At 37.0% G+C, this 20382-nt stretch overlaps 1 protein-coding gene across 7 annotated transcripts in view; it reads right to left on the bottom strand.

Annotated features, from left to right (window-relative positions):
* RHBDD1 (rhomboid domain containing 1) overlaps positions 1 to 20382 on the bottom strand; it is a 55560-nt gene that overhangs the window by 1402 nt on the left and 33776 nt on the right. The window contains exons 6-8 of one of the 7 annotated variants that reach the window (XM_026086999.1): positions 8643 to 8699; positions 8015 to 8080; positions 61 to 1516 (exon numbers count right to left, since the gene is read on the bottom strand). In XM_026086999.1, coding sequence (XP_025942784.1) covers positions 8031 to 8080; positions 8643 to 8699 — 107 coding nt within the window. In that variant the 3' untranslated portion in view covers positions 61 to 1516; positions 8015 to 8030. Of the gene's footprint in view, positions 1 to 60; positions 1517 to 8014; positions 8081 to 8116; positions 8700 to 10036; positions 12793 to 17455; positions 17530 to 20382 lie in introns of those variants that run through there. The other 6 variants (XM_026087001.1, XM_026087000.1, XM_026086996.1 and 3 more) reach the window with 6 other exon arrangements.

Here is a 20382-nt window from a genome sequence, read left to right as displayed (position 1 = left end):
GCCCATTTCTCCAGCCTGTCGAGGTCCCTCTGAACAGCAGCACAACTAACTGGTGCATCAGCCACTCCTCCCAGTTTCGTATCATCTGCAAGCTTGCTGAGGGTGCATTTGGTCCCATCATCCAGGTCATTAATGAGGAGGTTAAATAGTATTCGCCCCAGTATCAACACCTGGGGGACATCACTAGTGTCTGGCTTCCAGCTGGACTTTCTGCTGCTGATCACGACCCTCTGAGCTGGGCAGTTCAGCCAGTTTTCAATCCACTTCACTGTCCATTTATCTAGCCTCAGCTTGTCTATGTCTGTCTAGCTACTTCATCAGCTTGTCTATGAGGATGTTATGGGAGACTGTAAAAAGCCTTACTAAAGTAAAGAKAAAAGTCTTAAAGCACTGTAGTTCAATTTCCCAAGCTAAAGAAGCTTGCCACTCTGTTTCTGTGGGATGGGGAAAAAAGTAATTGTATTGAGAACACATGCTTACGCATAATAAAAACAATGAAGATCAAAGTCTGTTTTACCATTGCAGTACAGAACCAAATTGGGAAAGAACTGTTAATTGAGCTTTCATAAGCAACAAAAAGAAAGTTGCAAAACCATTTAGGAGCAGACTGTTATGTAAGAAAATAAAATTAACTGAGATAATGAGACTTTAAAAAGCTATATTTATATTTGCAATTAAATTTTCAAAGCAGTTAAACTAAATTGTTAAGCTCCAATCCAAAGCAGTTGCTAATGTTAATTAAAAAGAAATAGTAGCATGGTGATAAAATGGGTGAATTCATCTGCATGATGCATAAAAGAAGTCTTTGAAGAATCCCCTAACCCTGAAGCAAATAAATTTTGTTCATTTTTATTTGTAAATATACCACAAAAGGAAGGTGAACCTTCACCTTTCAGCATCTTATGGAACCATGGCTCTGGAGGTACTTTTTATTATTGAAAGTGTTTATTGTTAAAAGGTTTATAAGCTAAAGCACTACCTTTTGAAAAAGCTGAACACATCYGTACATACTTCATTCAGCTATAAAAGAACAAAAATAGTATATGTGCATTTGAATCATGGTGAAACTACTGAAAAACACATTGATTGCAGATGGAGAATTCATCGTGTACAGAAAGGCCACAAATGCTCTTTTTACCCCTTAAATAAGGGATATTTTACTAGAATAGAATAAAATGTTTTTCCGGCACTTTTGTGTTCACAAAAAGAGGTCTCCTAGCAAAGTGATTTTCAAGCAGAACGAGAACCACATCCAAAAGTCCTAATTCAAGGAAAACTCCCTGTAAAGATAGCATGAGTACAACAGGCTGATCAGTCAACTTGAAAGCTAGATCCAGAGATTCAAAAAGCAGGAAAGAAAGATATTCCAATCTCWGCTAGAGGAAAACGGGATGGGCAGAGGGCAACTCCATTCAAGTGTAAACACAGCAGACTGCGACACTTCTTTCTGACAAAACTCACCAAACCATGCTGATCTGCTGTGCTGACGTGGTGGTCAACTCTCCCGCTCTTCCAGCTGGGAAACAGTTAAGAGCCTTACAGTAATGAAGAGCCCAGCGTGTCCGTGGGGCAGGTCTGGGTCCCTGCCCGTCTCCAGCAGTTCCCTCGGTGGTGCCAGCTGCCCACGCCTACACGGCGCATCAGTCAACCCCCTGCTCAGCCATCCCCCCGGCATGCTCTTTCCTGCCTATCTGGCATGTCACACAGTTTTTGAGGAGGGATTAATCTCTGTGTGAAAGAATTTAATCCCGTCTTGCCCCAGATGGCATCCTACATGCACAAGAGACTGTGGCTTTCTGGTCATGATTTTGAGTAAGTAAAAAAGATCTCAACTCTCCAATGTCCAGAGCATATTCCTGTGAGAAGAAAGCAGCACGCGAAGGGGAGCACCATGCCTTAGTTACCTACTCCTTAAGCTGTGCAGAATGTATTTCCAAAAAGGCCACAGCTGATATTTTCTGAAACACAAYTGGCTTCAGCTTATATCCAGTAGAAGTTGGATACTCCATTTTCTTCAGGTGATGTCCCTGTTTCCTCAGTGGATTTGGGGAATTTCTCATTAAGGTCTCATAAATGACATTTTCCTAATAGTGCTCACCAGCTTCTCTGTTATCATTTGCAGTCTCTTTTCAGGTTTAGGTTACAGGCCCTCTTTAGATAAGGGCAGTTGCTCTTAGAATATTTATAGTGCCTAAGACAGCAATGCTGAGGCTCTTAGAACTAACTGCATTATGGGCACTTAGGTAAATAATAATGAAATCCTTATAGACTCTGTCACTAAAAGCTTTGTCTCAGTAAGACAAAGACAAATAAGATTGAATAAAATGGGATTTTGGAGTTGAATTTCTATTCATTTAACAAGTGCACAAAAAAGAAATCGTAAAATACCCATAAAAATCAGCAAAGAAACAAAGTCCTAATAATCTAAAGCCACTTCTTGGGACTGTATATCTTGCACTTGCTTTTAAATATGTAAAACAATCATGTTTTTCTGTTATTTTGATGCACTGTTTTTGCAACTGTGCCAGGAATGGTTTACTATGGTTCATAAAAACATACTATATAGGAGATATTTTTAGGCTATCATGATAGCTTGGAATATGTAACAGATATGTAAGTTCCTGTTTCATGCTTCAGCTGAATCTGTCAAAAACATTGCAGTAGTTCAAAACAAAGTTGTAGGTAAACTGCTTAATATTATAAAGCAAATAAGACATAGACCAAATCATAAAGCAACATGTGCTTTAATTCTGTAATCATTTGTCCAGTGACTGTAAGCAGAAAATAATTAGGTATATTATCCATATGGGACCTAATTATGAAATTATGTGCAAGAAAGAATAATTGAACTGCTTACAAGAGTTAAAATACTCCTAAAGGCAATGGTCTTGTGCTAGTCCTTTTAGTCCAGGTAACCTGTACTATTGCACTCAAGAGCTCTAGATCTTGTGCAAGCCTAGTAGAGAAGCGAGTTTTATCCTATACAGCAGGCAGATTATTAACAGCAACATAAAAAATACGCTGGCTACATTCTGAGGTCACTGACATTAAAACAGCTCTGGATGAACTACCCTGGAATTAAATTCAGAACCTAAGATTTACAGTGAGGAAAGTTTCCTTCCGATCACCCTGGCCAACTATGGCACCTGTGTGCCTACAAGGCAGAGAAGACACCTGCCTCTATCTCCTGGCAAATCCTCAGGGCAGTTGTTATATTCTCCCTCCTTCACATCTCTCCCCATCAGCATTTCTGGAGGATAACAGTGAAAGGAAAATGCTGCATAGCCTAAGCCGACGTGCTGTTAAAACTGTGGCCATTTTTGCTTCATTTGAATTCTTCATTAAAAAAAAGGAAAAAAACCATACAGGCCTAATACTGAAAATGCCATTTGAACTGGATTTCATCTACTGGTGTATAGAAAGCACGTCAAAAGGGAGAGACTAAAGCAAAACTAAAAATGCGTATCTATCACTCATTTTATCATAATGGTGCTGTACTGTAAAAAATGATATTCTTTAAATTCATTTGTTTAAAGTAAAATTTCTCTAAAGTCCAGAATTCACATGCTAACAACAGATACCAGAATGAGGTAAGAGGAAAGATGCTTAAACTCCAAGCAGAAAAGGGGTTTTGCTGGGGCCCATTACTCCTGCGAGCAGACCCACATGCAACTTTCTGCGAAGGAGGATGGGCAGCCTTGCTTCTCTGACTGCCCCTTGCTCGTCTCCTGCCATCGCATCAGGAACATCATGTGCCTGGGACTTGTCAGACTCCTGAACAGAAGAGCCCAACGTCACATGTTATCACGCGCAACAAGTTTAAGCAAAACCGTTCTGGGAGTTCTTCCAGGGTAAACTCTTAACCAGAGCAACTCTTCCCTACTTTGGCTGGTTCATAACCACCAGAGAAACAAAAAACACACTAACCAGTCAAACAATGCAAGACCTCTGTCGTCCATATAATTTCTGCCTGTATTTAAGGCAAATTAAAAAAAACAAAACAAAACAAAACACGAGTGGTGCAACTCAACGGGCATGCCTCTCATCCATCAACCCAAGCTTTAGTTTGTTTGTTTGAAAGAAATTCCCCTAAAGTTTGAGCATAGTATTATAGTTGAGGAAAAACCGAGTTTGATGCAACATCGTGCCTTCCTCACTCAATATACAGCTAAGGGTTGCCAGTCTACAGCGACTATGCAAGATCTCTAGCGCAGCATGTACGACCACATCAACCCTAATCGGTTCTTGAAGTATTGCCAGGATCCATATTCAGGAAACAAACTGCCTCCATATGGGCAATTTCCTTTCTGCTGTTCCAAACTGACCAGTGTAAGGGACATCACGTTACACACCGAAGCCTGGTCCTCTCGAGTCTTATGGAAGCAATCCTTAAATAACTTTTAATTGAATTCAGTATGTCATACTTCAAAAAGAGCTACAAGTGTGAGGACTTCTATTTTAATGCTTTACATGCCCTCTAGAATTGACTGAGCAAGAAAGAAAAAATATTCAAGTCCAACAGGGAGATCAATCAATTGACAAAGTGAGGGGGAAACAGCTGCTTGCAATGGACAGGACTGCACAGAGGCAAGTTCTGAAGAGGAGCAGCCAGACAAGGACAGAGCTGATCCACCTTGACTCCGAGAGGATAAAACCTTCTGGCCACAATTGCTCTGACAAAAACTTTCAGCAGATACAGAAATTACTTCATCAAAATGGGGATCTATTTCATGACTGGATCCTATTTCCTAAAAAAAAAAAAAAAAAAAAAAAAAAAAAAAAAAAAAAAGACCTAACTTCAACAGTTCTGCCCACCTTACCCAGCTGGGAAATTAGCCAGTTGGCAGAAAGATCACCACCACCACTCAAACAGATAGTACTCTGCAGTTGTACTTCAGCCTTCCCCTTTCCTAACCATTTCATCTAGATGCACCAGAAGTTATTAGGAGTTCAGTTAGAGGTGCTATTTGATAAGTATAAAGTACAAAACAGCTCCATACTTCTCATTTTGGAATTAGTATATTAAATAAACATGATTCCTCAATATAGACAGCCTTCAACAGCTAAAAACACCTCATAGCAAGCCTCACCTTCTCAGCCACCACACACTGCTTGACTACTTCTCAAAAGGAGACAGGCTGGAGCATCAAGGTATTTGAAATTCTACATTTTTAATGTTTCCACAGATTTAGTGAAACAGAAATGCAAAACACTGGAGACAGAAAACGCTAACTAATTTCTGAAGAAAGAATTACATAGCAAGGTACCATACTAATAAATGTAAACTCTCTAAGTCAGGGCTGCAAGGCAGAGAACAACCATTGTGTACCTCTTCTTGGTAGTTCATAGGAAGATTTGGAATAAAGTACTTAAGCCCCCAAACTACATCATGTTCAGCTTGGTAAAACAAAGTTCTGCTACACAGAAAAGTGAGATCTTTTCCGTGCACTGATTACAAAGGTCACTCCTGTATTAGGCAGACGCTGTATGTGCCACTTACGCAGTTTTGCATGAGGAAGACAGAGGTTTCTTTTCATTAAAGAGGAGATTAAAATTTCTCACAGGTAGAAAGCAATTAAATTCTGATAGGAATTGAAGCAATCTGCATTACAAATGGCTACTCTGAGGCAGCTGCAGCTGTAATTCATTAAACTTCTGCATACTGTATTTTAAAAATGCTGAAGCAAGTTAGTACTTTCAAATGCTTTAATTTTATTGTGCTTAAACATTTAAAATGCATGTAAAAAGTGAAATATATGCAATAAATGTTACCAATAGTATATAACTTTTGGCCATAAAGAGTTGAGTATATCTCTGCATATATAATGTGTGCTTCCTGATGATGAAGAGCAGAAACTGAAATTTTTACATACTCTGCCTAAAGAAATGTTTTATCATTACAGCATGTTTGAAATGAAATGCATCAATGATCATTTACCCTCTGTCCTACATAATCTAGTTTAAAAAAAAAAAAAGTATTTCTATATGCTAACAGCTCCATCTGTATTTCAGGTCCGTAGACATGTAGCAGTGAAAAAGGTACGAATAATGTATTCTTAATACAGTAAAAAGACTCAGCTCGAAATAGCCGCTAACCTATTATGTTGATTCCTCCAGTAGACATATTGTAATATACACATGGCCGTAGTATCCCCAGCCTCAGTACAGGAAAGCACATGTGTTTCCATAAGCATATACTTAAGTGCTATTTTGAACAACAGAAGTTTTCCAGAATCAAGGCCACTCTGACTAAACTTTTTTTTTTTTTTTTTTTTTTAATGCTGGACAGAATGAAAGGGGGAACTTTGACCCTTGCACACCAACTATTTCAAAACTTTTATCAGAAGTTGCCGAATCACATTTCATACTGATGCAAATGAAAGGACTCTTACTGACACCAGTTGAATTACATTGTTTAAATTGTGGTTGAATTTGGCTCCTTTAAAACATGATCGACCTGTTCTTTAGCCAACAGAACACACAACAGCATCCTCAGATGCAGGACAGTATGTGTACACTTAGTTTAAAATACAATTAAAAGAAAAATAGTCAAAGAAATCATTTCATACTCATTCGTATTGTACAGGTTTAAGGGACATTCCTTAATTTCTTACATGGGCAAGGAAAATACTACAAAAGTTGCTGGATTCACAGAAGTGTACCACCCACCAACAGCTCTTAAATGATCCCTGTAAAGAGTTGAGAAATTCAGTGAAGAACTGAACCCAACCTCTCCACTAAGGCAAGAGCAAGTAAACAGTAAATGTTCAACAGCCCCTAACAGATACTTGTCTAACCTTCTCTTAAAAGACTAACGGAGCAAATTCCAGAACATCCTTAACCTATTTCAAGGGTTCATTATCTATATGGTTTAAAACCCTTTGCTTATATTTGTTTTGCTGCAAATTAGGCCAATTTCTTCCTGTCAATGGACAGCAGATGAACTTACCACTGCTCTCATGTAGTGGCAGACTGTTATCATATCTATACGCATCTGGTTTTTTACTAATGGAAACTAACCCAATTCCTTTACTCTGAGCATGCAGATAAGTGGGAAAAAAAATATCCAAGCTATTCAAATTTGCATGGCAAACTGTCTTTCTCCCAATTTTCTTAGCTGCTGAAAAAGTAACTGGATATGAGTAAATATTACAAGATTTAGACCCTCAAAAGATTAATTTTCCTTTAGAGCCATCTCTACAACTAAAAGCTGAAAACAGTCAATATTTGCTTACCCTCTGAAATCTCATAACAAGTAAGATAAATTACCATTCGAAGTTTTTTTTTAATGTAGAATAAAGCAGAAAATGCTTAAATAATCAACGGTGAATACATTAGTGCAGCCTCAGGGCAACAATTATTTGTTCACTGACAATGTATTCTGCTTTTATGTGCCAATTTACTCTGCTGTCACGATAAATGCAGTTACCATGGCAACTCCCACAGCAGGTACTTAGACTGTCATGGAAATACTATTCACCTTCTTAAATGAGCAACAAATTTTCATGGCACTTAAAAAAAAAAAAAGAAAAGAAAGAAAAAAAGGTGTTTTTCTAAAGAAAATGATGTGTTCTGTGAAAAACAGCTGCTCCTCACATCAGGTTCTTCTCACAACTTTAACCAAAAGCATCATCTAAAACTCAGTGAAATCAGAAAAAAAAAAGAAAAAAAAAAGTGAAGTCAACAGGCTTTGGCCTTCTCTGCAAGCATGTTGGACACTGTTAATACAACTCTGGCAGTTTAACTGTAGGGAACAGTTAGCACCATACAATGAAACCATAAAGTTATTCTGCTCTTCACCTCCGCACACCCCTTTCAGGAGCCACAGCACATAAGCGTTAGTATCTGCTGGCCAACTGCTTTTGCTTCAAATGTGATTCACACTTTACCATTTGGAGTATAAAAAAAAAATTGTTACGATTCACTAATCATGGAGTTAGAAGTGATAAAATAAACTGCAACACCCATTCCCTGTCACACCACAAAAACAGAGAAGCCAAACAGTTGTACTTACCGTTTTTCCAAGTCCTTCATTCAAGCTTCATTCGGACTTGCTGCGCCATCTTCAGACACAGCACACCTACGAAGTTTCACAGCCCAGATGTAAGCAAGAGGCTTAAAGGTTCAACAGTTCTTTATTCTTGTAAAGTCAATATATTGATATTTAACAGTATATGCACTCAGTATGTATGGGTATCATAAGTAAAAAGAGCCATGGGTAACATGAAAGAAAGTTACTTTTGTTCTGCAGGCATTTCCAATCATGTAATTAATACATAAGAGAAGAGGTAATTCTTTTTATTTTCATTTGGTCAGGATAACTGTACTGGACTAACTGTGCTCTTGCAGCTTTGCTCTGTCATCTCCAATTCAAGCTCCTTAATTACATAAAACTAAGCCATCTGCCACGAAGACTGCTGATGTGAAGACTTTGCCTCTATCAGCTATACTCTTTCCTCTTTTCTTCTTTTTTAGCATAAAAGCTACCAAAACTGGGACTTTATTCAGCCTCATCAAAACCATCTCCTAGCAATATCTGTTTTAATAAGAATTTTCTTTTCTCCACAGATACATTGTCATTCCAGGGACTTCTATATGTATCACTACTTTAACAAGCCAGTATTTAGGCCCTTCTTCCTTACCTGTATACATAGTATGAGAAATCATATCTGCTGAGAGCTTAAAGTTCTCCCTTTCAGCTGCAAAGAAGAGATAATAAAAAACAAATGCAAAAGTCTTCTAAAATGACCAGTCTCTTCACCATCTCCTATTACACCTTTTATACCACTAGAACTGTTGGACCAATTTGAAGGCACATGTGAAAAATAAACAAGGTGGCACTAATCAAACTTTAAAAAGACAACAAACATTTCTTTTTCTGATTTTCACCAACGAGCAAACCCTGTTTGAAAGGCAGCCATGGAAAACAGAGTTTCAGGCAGAATGACTTCTCTCAAGGGGAAGCTGGTACATGAAAATCAACACACTTCGCCTCTAAACACTTCTCCCTGGCACCAMGATATCAGTCAAGGTTTATGGATGGCAGGTCACATTCTGATCTTGTTCACAGCCCATACCAAGAACATTAGTACCACGTACACTCATCTGGCACACTCTCTCCTGCTGTAGTATGGAACATGTATGATCACCATTTTCTCAATATTTTTTAGGGTATTTTTCCCCTCAGGAGAGACAGCACAGCCAGGAAAAAAAATACATACATATGAATATATAATTTGCCTGTGTTTAAAGACAAAACAGAAGAAAGAATTTTAAAAATTAAACATTCTGCTCTTTCACCACATCTTAATTCTGGATTGGAAGAAACCCACATATATTAGCAGTAAAATGTTAGGCCATTCAACCCTCAAGCACTGGGCTGTTAACAAGTTTGCTGTTAGGGTTGATTAGGGATGTGGAATTTCTTACATGGTACCTGATCACAAAGTTCAGGGGAAGTACTACATGTTCACAAGATATCACAGCTCCCAAGAAAAAGGAATCACATTTCAGATGTGAAATATTTTATACAGAACTATACAGGACTACTTTTTTTTTTCCTTGAAGAATCCTTATTTTAGGTAGAGTAAGTCAACCACTAAACAGGGTCAGAGAATATTCAGTGTGAAATACCAATTTATGTAAACTGCCCTGAGTTTTTGTCCCTGAAGAGTTAAAGTGTAACAGAGTGTGTGTTAGAAATTCATCTGTGACTTACATCTACCATCATCAGGGCTCTGAAATCTGAACTGGGGGGGGGGGGTGTTAAAGGAAGCATCCATATTCTGTAAGGAAAGCACAGGGTAAAAGTCTACTAAAGAATCATTCTGTTAATAAGCTTTCCAAAAATACTATAAATGTCAGAACTTCTTCCCAATAACAAAACTTCCACTAAACTCAAAAGGAGCAAACTTAGGCCCAGCGTAAGTTATCTGCCACCACAGTGTTACAAGTCTTCATTTCTAATAATATTGTAGCTAGCAGTGTAATTTAAAATGCATGCTTTATTAATTACCATAATGAAAACCAGACAGTCTGAAATGTAAAAAAATATTTATTTCAATTTCATATATGAAAAAAGTGAAGACAGCTAAACAACTATACTACTGACAATTTTTGTGAATATTTAATGGGAAGTGCTTGACAAAATAAGAATAAAGAGGGGAACCAAAACAGACCCCTCATATAAGATATATCCTAACAAGGAGCTCTCTCCTTTTTACTAATATAAGTATGAGGAACTTTCTGTGTAATTCCATATGTGGTTGGAATTTACTTTACAAAAATACGCAAGTGGTTTTAAAATTGCAATCATGTTCTTGGTTTCACTTAATTCTCTTTTTTCAGTTGACTACTGACTAATCCAATAGTTTTAAATAATTAAGATAATGGAGTTTAACAGACATAGTAAGTCACATTGAAACTTTCCACCAGAGCACTAAGATTAGTTTGAGGCACCAATGCTATTCCTTCCTCATTTACACAATTATTACACATCGAGCAAAACATCCAAAGCCTATGCAGTTTTTTTATACATGATTTCAGAAGTTGTAAGAAATTAGAAAAATCAGCCTACTAGAAGATATGAATATCTGCTGTTTTATTCTATGGCTACTGCATATATTGGAAAACAACCAAGAGAGAAGACAACAAACACCACCAGTCTGTAAGTACTAAGTGCCTTAGAATCYGCCAGAAAATATTGTGTATAATACTAAGAGTGTTCTTACACTCCCTTAATAAGTACCACCAGTGTCACACTATAGTCCTGTCTTTTGGCTCTCAGGACCTTGAAAGCCACATACCTGGCAGAATCATCTTGTGCTGCTTCTGGGCACAAAATCAACAAGAGGTGTAAGAAAATAGAGAGAGTGGTAATGGCACAGAAGAGAGAACGGCCCTTGCATTTCTCAGCAAACAAGAGGTTCCCTTACACACATCAATGAAAATCAGAAGATGTACATTATTTAAACAACGTACGCAACAATTTACTTGCAGGATTTTTTCTGTATGAAAAATACAGCACTATGATTTTACATTCAAAATATAACTCCATAGAGAGGTACAGGTTTCAAGACTTTATAAAGCACAGATCGGTGATCACATGACCCAGAAAAGAGACCATTAAATTGTTCATCCTGACGCTCAATTAAATCAGTGCTGAAGAGATTCTGAAGAGCAGTTCTGTGCCAAAAGACAATAATCAAATTCTTCTTGTGCAATCACACCTCTTCAGGACTGAAAACAGTTATAGGAGGAGTGTCCCCAATCTCAGGAGATTTCCTCCCATTGCAAAAAAAAGTTTGAGCAAGGAATAGCTTTTCAAAATGATACTGGAGCAAAAAACATTCAGTTTGTTAGTTAATGTTACTAAATGGGTAGATGTGTTCATGAATTTTGGTTTTGTACTTGTGAGCTTAACTGAAAGACAGTGTGGGAGCACCCTGCACTGAGCCAGGGTGCAGAGAGCCTGTGTGGTACCGGTGCCGTGAGCAGGGCAGCCGCTGCTTGACAAGCGGCGCGTGGAGGGTCAGTCCAAAGTGACAGCTGAGCTCTCTGGTCTCCTGATCAACTACTCTCGAGTTGGGTACATAAAAAAATGCTTTCCAGAAAATAGAGAATTCAAGGTACCCTATATTTAGGCAAGATGTCCACAAGTCTGCTAATTCTCACAGCTCCTACTGGACTTCAAATGAAATACATATACAGAAATAGTAAAATTTCTAAAGCTGCACAAACATGTAGATGATACAATTTCCATAGCCTGCAGGATATATAGACTTTTAAGAAAGGGAAATAGATGCTTTTAAAAAAGTATAAATTACTAAATAAATATATTCTTTACATGGCATATCCATCTCCCTTTCCATAGAAGTCCTAAGAACAAATTATTTTAACTCTATAAAGGAAAGCATTTTGGGATTTATAACATAAACATTAAGATTGGCTCTAGGAAATTGTAAGTAGTCACAACTCAGCTTTATCACACACAATCTCTAGATGAAAATTACAGGATTTAAGGAACACTGCAACACCCAAGGTTATATTAAAAAACTTCTTAGGATAACAATAGCTGCCTTTTTTTTTTTTTTTTTTTAAACACACAGCTTACAAGACTCTGCTAGAAAGCTTAAGGCTATAGGTGGCTATCAACACAATTTTTTAAAACGACATTTTACATGCCAATCCCAAAGCAGTCAGTCATCATGTATAAACAGAGAAAAGTTTGCAAGCAAGATTTACATAGTTTAAAACTATTAAAAAAACACAAATATAATGGCTTTTTTGTCTGTGATAGATGAAGAAAACCTGTTGACTGAGAATGTAAGCAGTCAAAAGCCAAGGAAGTCTTGCAGCTACACAAAAGAAAGAAAGAGTGTGCGCATGAGTGAGCGAGCGAATGTGTGTAAAACCATTAGTTGACCTATCAGTCTTCTTCCATATTTAAGGTGCATCAAGACTGATAACTGCTAAAATCACAGTTTGATTCCTCCCATCTCACACATCTGATGCAAATTCCAGTTGAGCCTGAACTCCCCAAATCCTCTGCATATTTTGCAGTTTTGCAACTAGTAGTATAGAAATTGGAAAGAAAGATTACGAATGAATAAACCTACAAATATTTTGGTAATTCTGAAGGGCACTTTGCAGTTTACATCAACACCTGCCAATTTCATCGTCTCTCAAACCTACGAAGCCTTTGCCTTCTCATTTCCTCTTCTGAAAGCTGCTCAGGTGGAAGCCAAAAGCCATAGGGTCGCCGCACATTATTATGCATTGCTCCACCAAAATCTACAAGACACAATGAAAAACAACTGTTTTTTTGTTCTCTAATACGGGCAAAATTCACATATAGCCAGTAATCCAAAATGTGCTCACACAGAGGCTAACAGGGAGTTGAATGTTTCTAATTCCAGTGGTTTAGGACAATTACAGTTTATAGCAACTGCTCTTCCAAAAACAAAAAACAAACAAAAAACACCCCAGCCTCTCCCCCTGTCCAAGAAAAAACCCAAACAAGCAAAAAAAATCCAGGTACATATTTCCTTAGAAGTTCAAATTTTTCACAATCCCTACTTTATACAGTAAACTCCAGATTGTTAAACTTTTTAGATGTCCTCAGTAGTTGCTCCTGGCAAAATAAGCATTTGAATTTGCTGTTAGTATTGCTGTCCAACATGTGGTGACCCATACCAGATGTACATAAAATTCCCATTTTCATTTGGCAGCAAGCAATTAAGAAATAAACTACACGTGGCAGTTCAGCTGGAGAGAAACTAAGTAAATTAATCTGAGCAGAAACAGTACACAGCAAGGCTGAGGGCTCTCTGTGCTGGGTACTCTGTCCTGGCACTGCAAGAGAGAAAAAGAAGAACAAACTATTCCAGCAATTGCTCAGAATTCACATTCTAAGGCACAGAGCAAAGAGAAGATTAAAAGGTTGTGGTTATACACAACCTCAACCTCCTGTATCCTGGGGGACTCTGGGAGACAAAAATGAGACACTGCCTTCTGAGCTTATGCACAGTATTAAGGATAAACAAATTAGCTTTAAAGATAGCACAACAGCCTTTGTAATATTCTGCATTTCTTAAATGTTCATCTCAGGATCTCATTTAAATTAGCAATATGAATATGGAAAACAAAAAGCAAGTATCCTACTATTATGTTCATTTTCAAGATGAATTTTAATTGCAGCTGTATCCTGTATCAGAAATTGCATTGAACACGTAAGGCCTATTCATGTTACACAGTTCGGGAAAGTCCAGCTTGCAAAGATCTCTGTTACTTTCTGATTCAATTATAAGAGGATTTTAATTCATAGAGTACTCACTAGCAAATGTATGATTTTCTGAAAACATTAGAGCATGTATACAGGATTTTTTTTTTCTTTACTTGCCAAGAGCTTAAACTCTTGGAAAATGCTGCCAGAGATAACTAGCTGCTCAAACACTGGTAGGTGGCAATATTAACATGAGTATTTATGAAATGAGATGCACCATTTAARAGGATTTTTCAAATTCATATTAGCATGCAGAAAGTGGACTTAACGTGCATTTGGTATTTTATCTTCAACTTGTCTCTGTGTCTCAACTTGAGAAGTACAAAGCTGAAAATGCATATTTGTTGTTCCTCAAACCTCTGAAAATGCTATGTCACTATGTGACAAATACTATATGAAACCCCTGGATATTCTTATCACCCCTCACCCTACTTGTATGCATATTTTTCCATTGCAGAATAGCATGCCATAGTAAGATGCTTAGTAAGTTCATCAATTGTAAGCAAAGTAAAAAAAGCGTTTAAATAAATAAATAAATTGCTCCTTTATGTATTGACCCCAAAAGAAAAGACTCAAATGTATTTTGAAAAGCTTTATAGTGATCTTCAAGGAAAGATGTATTTGTACATCAAAAAATATGATGAAGAACAGAGAACTGTCTGAATGTGAGGGTTTGAATATATGTATTTATATATTTATGTATATATTTAAATAATCCTCTTACCCAAAATAGTTCCCTAACATCTTTTTTTTTTTTTAATACAACAGAAATGTTAATAAAATAACATACTTAACTAACGAAAATATTTATATGCCATGGTATACAGAAATAGTAAGCTGTCCATAACTACTTTCTATGCAAGAAAAAGACGCAATCTTTTCAACACCTCAGCCAAAAAGTTAAAGGCTTTTAAGATTTGATTTAATGTATTTTAAAAACAGCGGTAGCATTGGAAGATAGATAAAACCAAAGGATACAGTGCAAAGAATTAGAACAAAACATTAATCCTTACATACTTTTTAACCGATTTTCTTGTGAACTAAAAGCGCATTCTGGGAATAAACATGCAAATGAAGACTGAGACCTTCAGAAACTTTCTTGTCCTTCTGGGTTTTTTTTGGTTACTAAAGTTTACAGCTAGAGGACTTTGGACCAAAGAACATCATCGCTGTAACCTCAACTGGTTTAACTAAACCTGTCTTAGTGTAACACAGATGAAAATGTTTAAGGTTAGCAAAGCTTTATCTATCATGTTAAATAAATGTACTTATCAAGCCTAAAATACTTATTGCAGTTAAGTATTACAGCACATTACTCTGAACCTACAGTCCTTCCTAGCCATAACATATAATATACTAAGCAGTGGTTCAAAGGTTACTCAGCATGCCAAAATCAGAAAACTGATTAATCACATACACACATGATATGAAGTGAAGACAACACTGCTTGTCCTCCCTTTTTAAACACATTTTTTTCCACTGTGTGCCAGCAAGGATTTTGCATTTGAGAAAACTAGCAGGTGTTTTACACTCAGAACAACAGGGTCAGGTACAGCCGATGAGCTGGACTGCCCACTGCCACGGAGCGGGTTCACCCATCTTCAGGGCCTGCTCTTCCCTCAGTGCCTGGGAACCCCTGACCTGTGTGAAGATTTACACGAGGCACTGCTTGTGTAGTAGCCATAACAACGGTTTTTGAAAAAGGACTGTAAAACTGTTTAAGCCGATTCGTGAGACCATTTTGGCCAGTTAAGAAAAACTGCAGACTGTTACTCAAATTTGCATTTTTCTTGGATTTAAATAACACAGAAAAATAAAAACTCTTGAGCAGAAGATTTTTCAAGTCATAAAAGATACAATTAAACAGGGGAATCCCTCAAAAAATTAAAGATGTTGTCATGCTCTCTTGTTTTTTCCAGTAAAGTTCTGACTTCTGGAAAAAATTACTGGCATGTTCAACACTGTCATTTTGAATTGCAATCACTTAACCTGATGCGGCAATAAGAGAAAATATATCTTCATATGAGACTACTAGCCATACCTTATTGAATATTTGAGACTTTGCACTGAAAATACTGCACCCAATTTGGTTCTTCTGATTCCTAAGAAAAGCTTTCATTTTATATCTTAAGTCCTATTACACGCTTTTATTTTTTATAATTAACAGACTGTAACCAAACAACCCTCTCTTCAATTTTATATCAACTAATATGAAGATTAGATGCTGAGAGACGGTGAGACTCCTCAAATTTCACTAACATTTCTGATTCTGCTAATATTCAGTGTCTCTGAAGATCAGACTGAGTGACGTTTTTATACACAGATCTATTTTAGACTAATGAAAATATATTACAAATTTTACACAAGCCCAGACAGCAAAAAGCACATGACAAATTCAGCTACCAGAACAAACACAAGAAGTTAGGACTGTTTTACTGGATCCAAGTAGTAACAGTCTTTCAAATGAAAGACTTACCTTGCAATACCTGTATATTTCAATTCTGCTCTCATATAATTCTGGGCACTATTAACATGTAACAGCTGATAATGCCCAAAACTTCCTTAAAGACTTTATGATAGCAGATGAAACTTCATAAATGTTTCAATGGGCCATTTGCATTCATATTTGAGACACATATAAAGTAAATAATGAATTACATTTCAGTGATGAAATAGTTCCACAGATGCTGAATAGTTCATCTTTCTTGTAACAGGTCATTTACAGATAAATGAAGATTTCAAATTAAGTATCATTGTACTGAGTAGTTTTGAAGGACAAACAGAAGAGCAATAGATTCTTCTTGCTCATTCTTCAATTAAATCAATTTTATTGTGTCAAAAGGAAAATAGATGAAAAACTTCTACATGATGAAAAAACATCTGGCATCTGTTTCTATACCTATTGCAAGATATGTATGTTAAAATATGGCATAATCACAACAACAAAAAATGTAATTTACTAAGATTTTTCCCATGTTCATCCGTATTCTAGGGAAGTTATAATACATAGAATCAGAGGCAGTTATCAAATAGCAAGAGTTTTCACTGTAGACTATCAGAGCTCGCAACACTGCATCAAAAATCAACAACACAGTCTACCCCCAGAAGTGCCTGACTCACAAACAACTAATTCTAGTCACAAAAACCACATCAGAAACAGAAGAGATGCTACCAGTAGGCATGAGTTGATCTCATCTAGGCTTAAACCTCATCTTTTTCAAACAGTTCCAACATTTGAAATGTCATTTTGGAAGATCTATCAGAAAACAGTAAATCATCTTGTAGTGAAAAGCAAAGAAGCTGGAGAGCTTTATATGTCAAACTGCTATAAGCGATTCGGACAGAGCTTTGGGGAACAATTTAATAGCCAATAGTGTAACTTATAACTTATGTAGATCTGTGGGTTTTGTAAAGGATGTCTAAGATGCCAGCTGCAACTGGGCCACTGTCTCTCTCCCCTTTTAAGAAAGGAAACAAAAGGGGAGAGGGCACAATTAAGTGGCAGTATTAAACACACACTTTTAATTATGTGCATAACACTCCGTACATGAGCAAGGTGGTGGTTAAATAATGAGATCTGAGCCTCTTCCATTGCTTGTCAGAGAGGGAAGATGACTGCTGCTAGAAGCAATGTCAACATTTCTGCTGGGTCTGATGACATTGCTCACTTACCCAGCAGATGGCACCGGAGTCACACAGGCAGCCACGGAAATTAGGACAAACTCCAGCCAACAAAGCATTCCGCGCTGTAAGCAGAATTAGGGTTATTTTGAAACAGATGGGCTCTACAGAAGCTGCTGAACTGAATATTAGAGTTGTTTATTGTCTGGCTGCTTTGAAACCTAGGGATTACTTGCCAGCATCTAGCAGTTTTTCTGTCACATCAGGTTTCAACAAAAGGAAAGCAAAGTGAAAGCCACTGGAATATATATAGATAGATAGATAGATAGATAGATAGATAGATTTTTTTGGAATAATCCAGTTCTAAATTCAGAACTTAAATTTGCCATTATGTACAGTATTTTGTAGCAGAAAGTTTGTTCTGAAAAGACCAAGTGAATAACCAACATTTTAACTCTGACGCCAAACAGCTAACACATCCTGTCTTCTATAAAACAATCCTCTAAGTTTTGTCTATCTTGATATTAAGTAAAACGTGTCTAGTATCTTTAGCATATGCATTCTCAACACAAGGCTGTCCTTGGACATGTGTTACACTCTCTCTCTTGGGCTTTTTATTCTAATAGTGATCAGCTYAAAGCTCTTTTCCCCAGATCTTTTCACACATTCTCAGCATATCAAGTACTAAAATACAGTTACTAGATGCATGGTGTAGAAAAGAAGACAGAAAAAGGTGAAAAACTAAGAACATCAGCAACAACAATTCATCATTTGTCTTGGTGGAAACAGCAGGCCTCTAAAGGTGAAGGAAATCAGTTGATACTTGGAAAAAGATATAGAAGTCTCTTCTTTCCCAAAGAAAGCACACAGGTGAAAATATGACATTTAATGAGTCAGTGAAGATTTTGCCTCTGACTTTAGTGTGACACATCTTCCACAAAAATCTGTCTACGCCAGCCCGAAATCCCAACAGCAAGTTCTACTGAAGGAAGTAGTGTGTTAATGTGCAATTGTAAGACACTATTCTTATTCACAAAAGCTATGACATATATGTAGATCTAATTTAGGTCCTACTAAAGAAGTTTGATTCTTAAGAATTCATACCTTCCTGTTGTTTAATTCCTTAACTGTAAGCCATAATTAACATTTGCACGTAACAACTTTTGGATATCATTTATGGATTTTAGAATTATAACATTTCAATTTGAGGCAAGCATCATGAATAGACAAAACCACCAAGAAACAGAAGATTCATTTACATTCAAATATCCTTCAGTAACAAAACAGGAGAAGCAGTCTGCAGGATTAAGACTTATAAAAGAATGTTTTTTATATATATGTATATATCTGTCTACATATCTCAAGCACTTTTTCACACTAGTTACCAGCAGACTTAAATATATACATTTATCTTTTAAATAATTCTACTACCAAATAGCATGTTCAGTAAAACTGTAGGAACTGTGTGGTCAAAATCCTGTATACACATAAGTAACTATATGACTTCATAAAAGCAAGGAGTTTGCCTTTCTCTCCTCCTGTTTAAACCAATGAAAGGTTAAACATTTTGAAAATTATCATTCAGGTTTCTAATGTGAAACTTCATTAATTCTAGTAAATATCTAATAAATAACAAAGTGTTCCATAACAAAGAACTACATTAGTTGTCATTCTTTGAGATGTTACAGGCTTGGAGGATTCCACTGAACATACACAAGTGCTCTACTCATACAAGCACAGGATTTTTGCACCAGTGATGTTACAAGAGCAAATGCACCCTAATTTACACTTCTGTGAGGCTAAAGGGATCATTACAGCTGCTTTCCCTCTGTTTTCCTGCACCTGAGATACATGCAAGTGAGAAAGGAAGAACTAGCTGGGAAATACCTATTAACTGCAATATTTATAGGAATCATGGTTACTGCAGAAGAAACCAGCTTTCCTGAGCACGTGTCAATGAGAATTCCCATTGCGGATACCTGACAAGCAAGACTCCAAACTATGGCAATTAGAAGTTCTAGCTACATCAGTCCCACAGGTAATTAAGAACTGCTCCTCTGAATATGGCACCTGAACTCACTGCCAAACTCACTGCGTAACGCAAATGCAACCAAACCACTCACAAAGCAGCACACAGATTTCAGAGAGATGCCAAAGACATTGGTTAGGCTGTGACACAGCAAGCCGCGTTGGAGAGCAAAGGTAAACTCCTCCAGCCAGCTGGCAATGCAAACAAGCAATCCATCCAGTCTTCACCTCTACATTGGTCTCTAATCATCAAAATCAGATGTGAGGATGATTTGAAACATTCTACCCTGCCAGTGTAATAACAAAGAATATAGAATATATCTGAAGTGTGCATTTTTTTTCTCCTCTTCATGAAATGCGGTAAAAGGAAGAAAAGTCAACTGGTCATCTCACAGGGCAAATTAAATGCAGACATAATCCTCATATAGATCTTAGTTCTACTTATAGAACAAGACACAAAAATGTTACATCAAGCATGCTCACTTCATTTTTCTTCTCTCTGAAGTAAGGCTTCAGTTTTAGGTTAGATGATAAATAGGATTTTCAAAAGAGTTTCCATAAACTTTAGGAAGAATGTAGTATGTAGTAGAATGTAGTATCCATGTAGAATGTACCATACTGTACGAGTAGGAGACTGGTGCAGAAATGCACATCAGGATACTGCTAGATTAAAAAAAAGGTGACTGTAGCAAGTAAATAGTGATAGTATTACAAAGCAGTGTGTCTGTACCTCATTTTCATGTTAGCTTTAGCCTTGTTAAAGAAGAATCTAGAACATCTCAGTTGAATAGCTTATGATTTTCACTATCACTCGTTGTTTGCCCTGGCAAAAGCACATATGGTAGCCTTACCAAAAATATATATATCCTCTCAATTCCAAAAACTCCTCCTTGTAGAGGCTTTCCCACAGTGTAAAAGATAGCCACAGACACACGACAGACTATCTCTTT

Source organism: Apteryx rowi, unplaced genomic scaffold (genome assembly GCF_003343035.1).
Source record: "Apteryx rowi isolate R43461 unplaced genomic scaffold, aptRow1 scaffold_70, whole genome shotgun sequence".
NCBI lineage: Eukaryota > Metazoa > Chordata > Aves > Apterygiformes > Apterygidae > Apteryx > Apteryx rowi.
The sequence above is the reverse complement of the archived record's forward strand: the minus strand, read 5'-3'. Positions and strand labels throughout refer to the sequence as shown.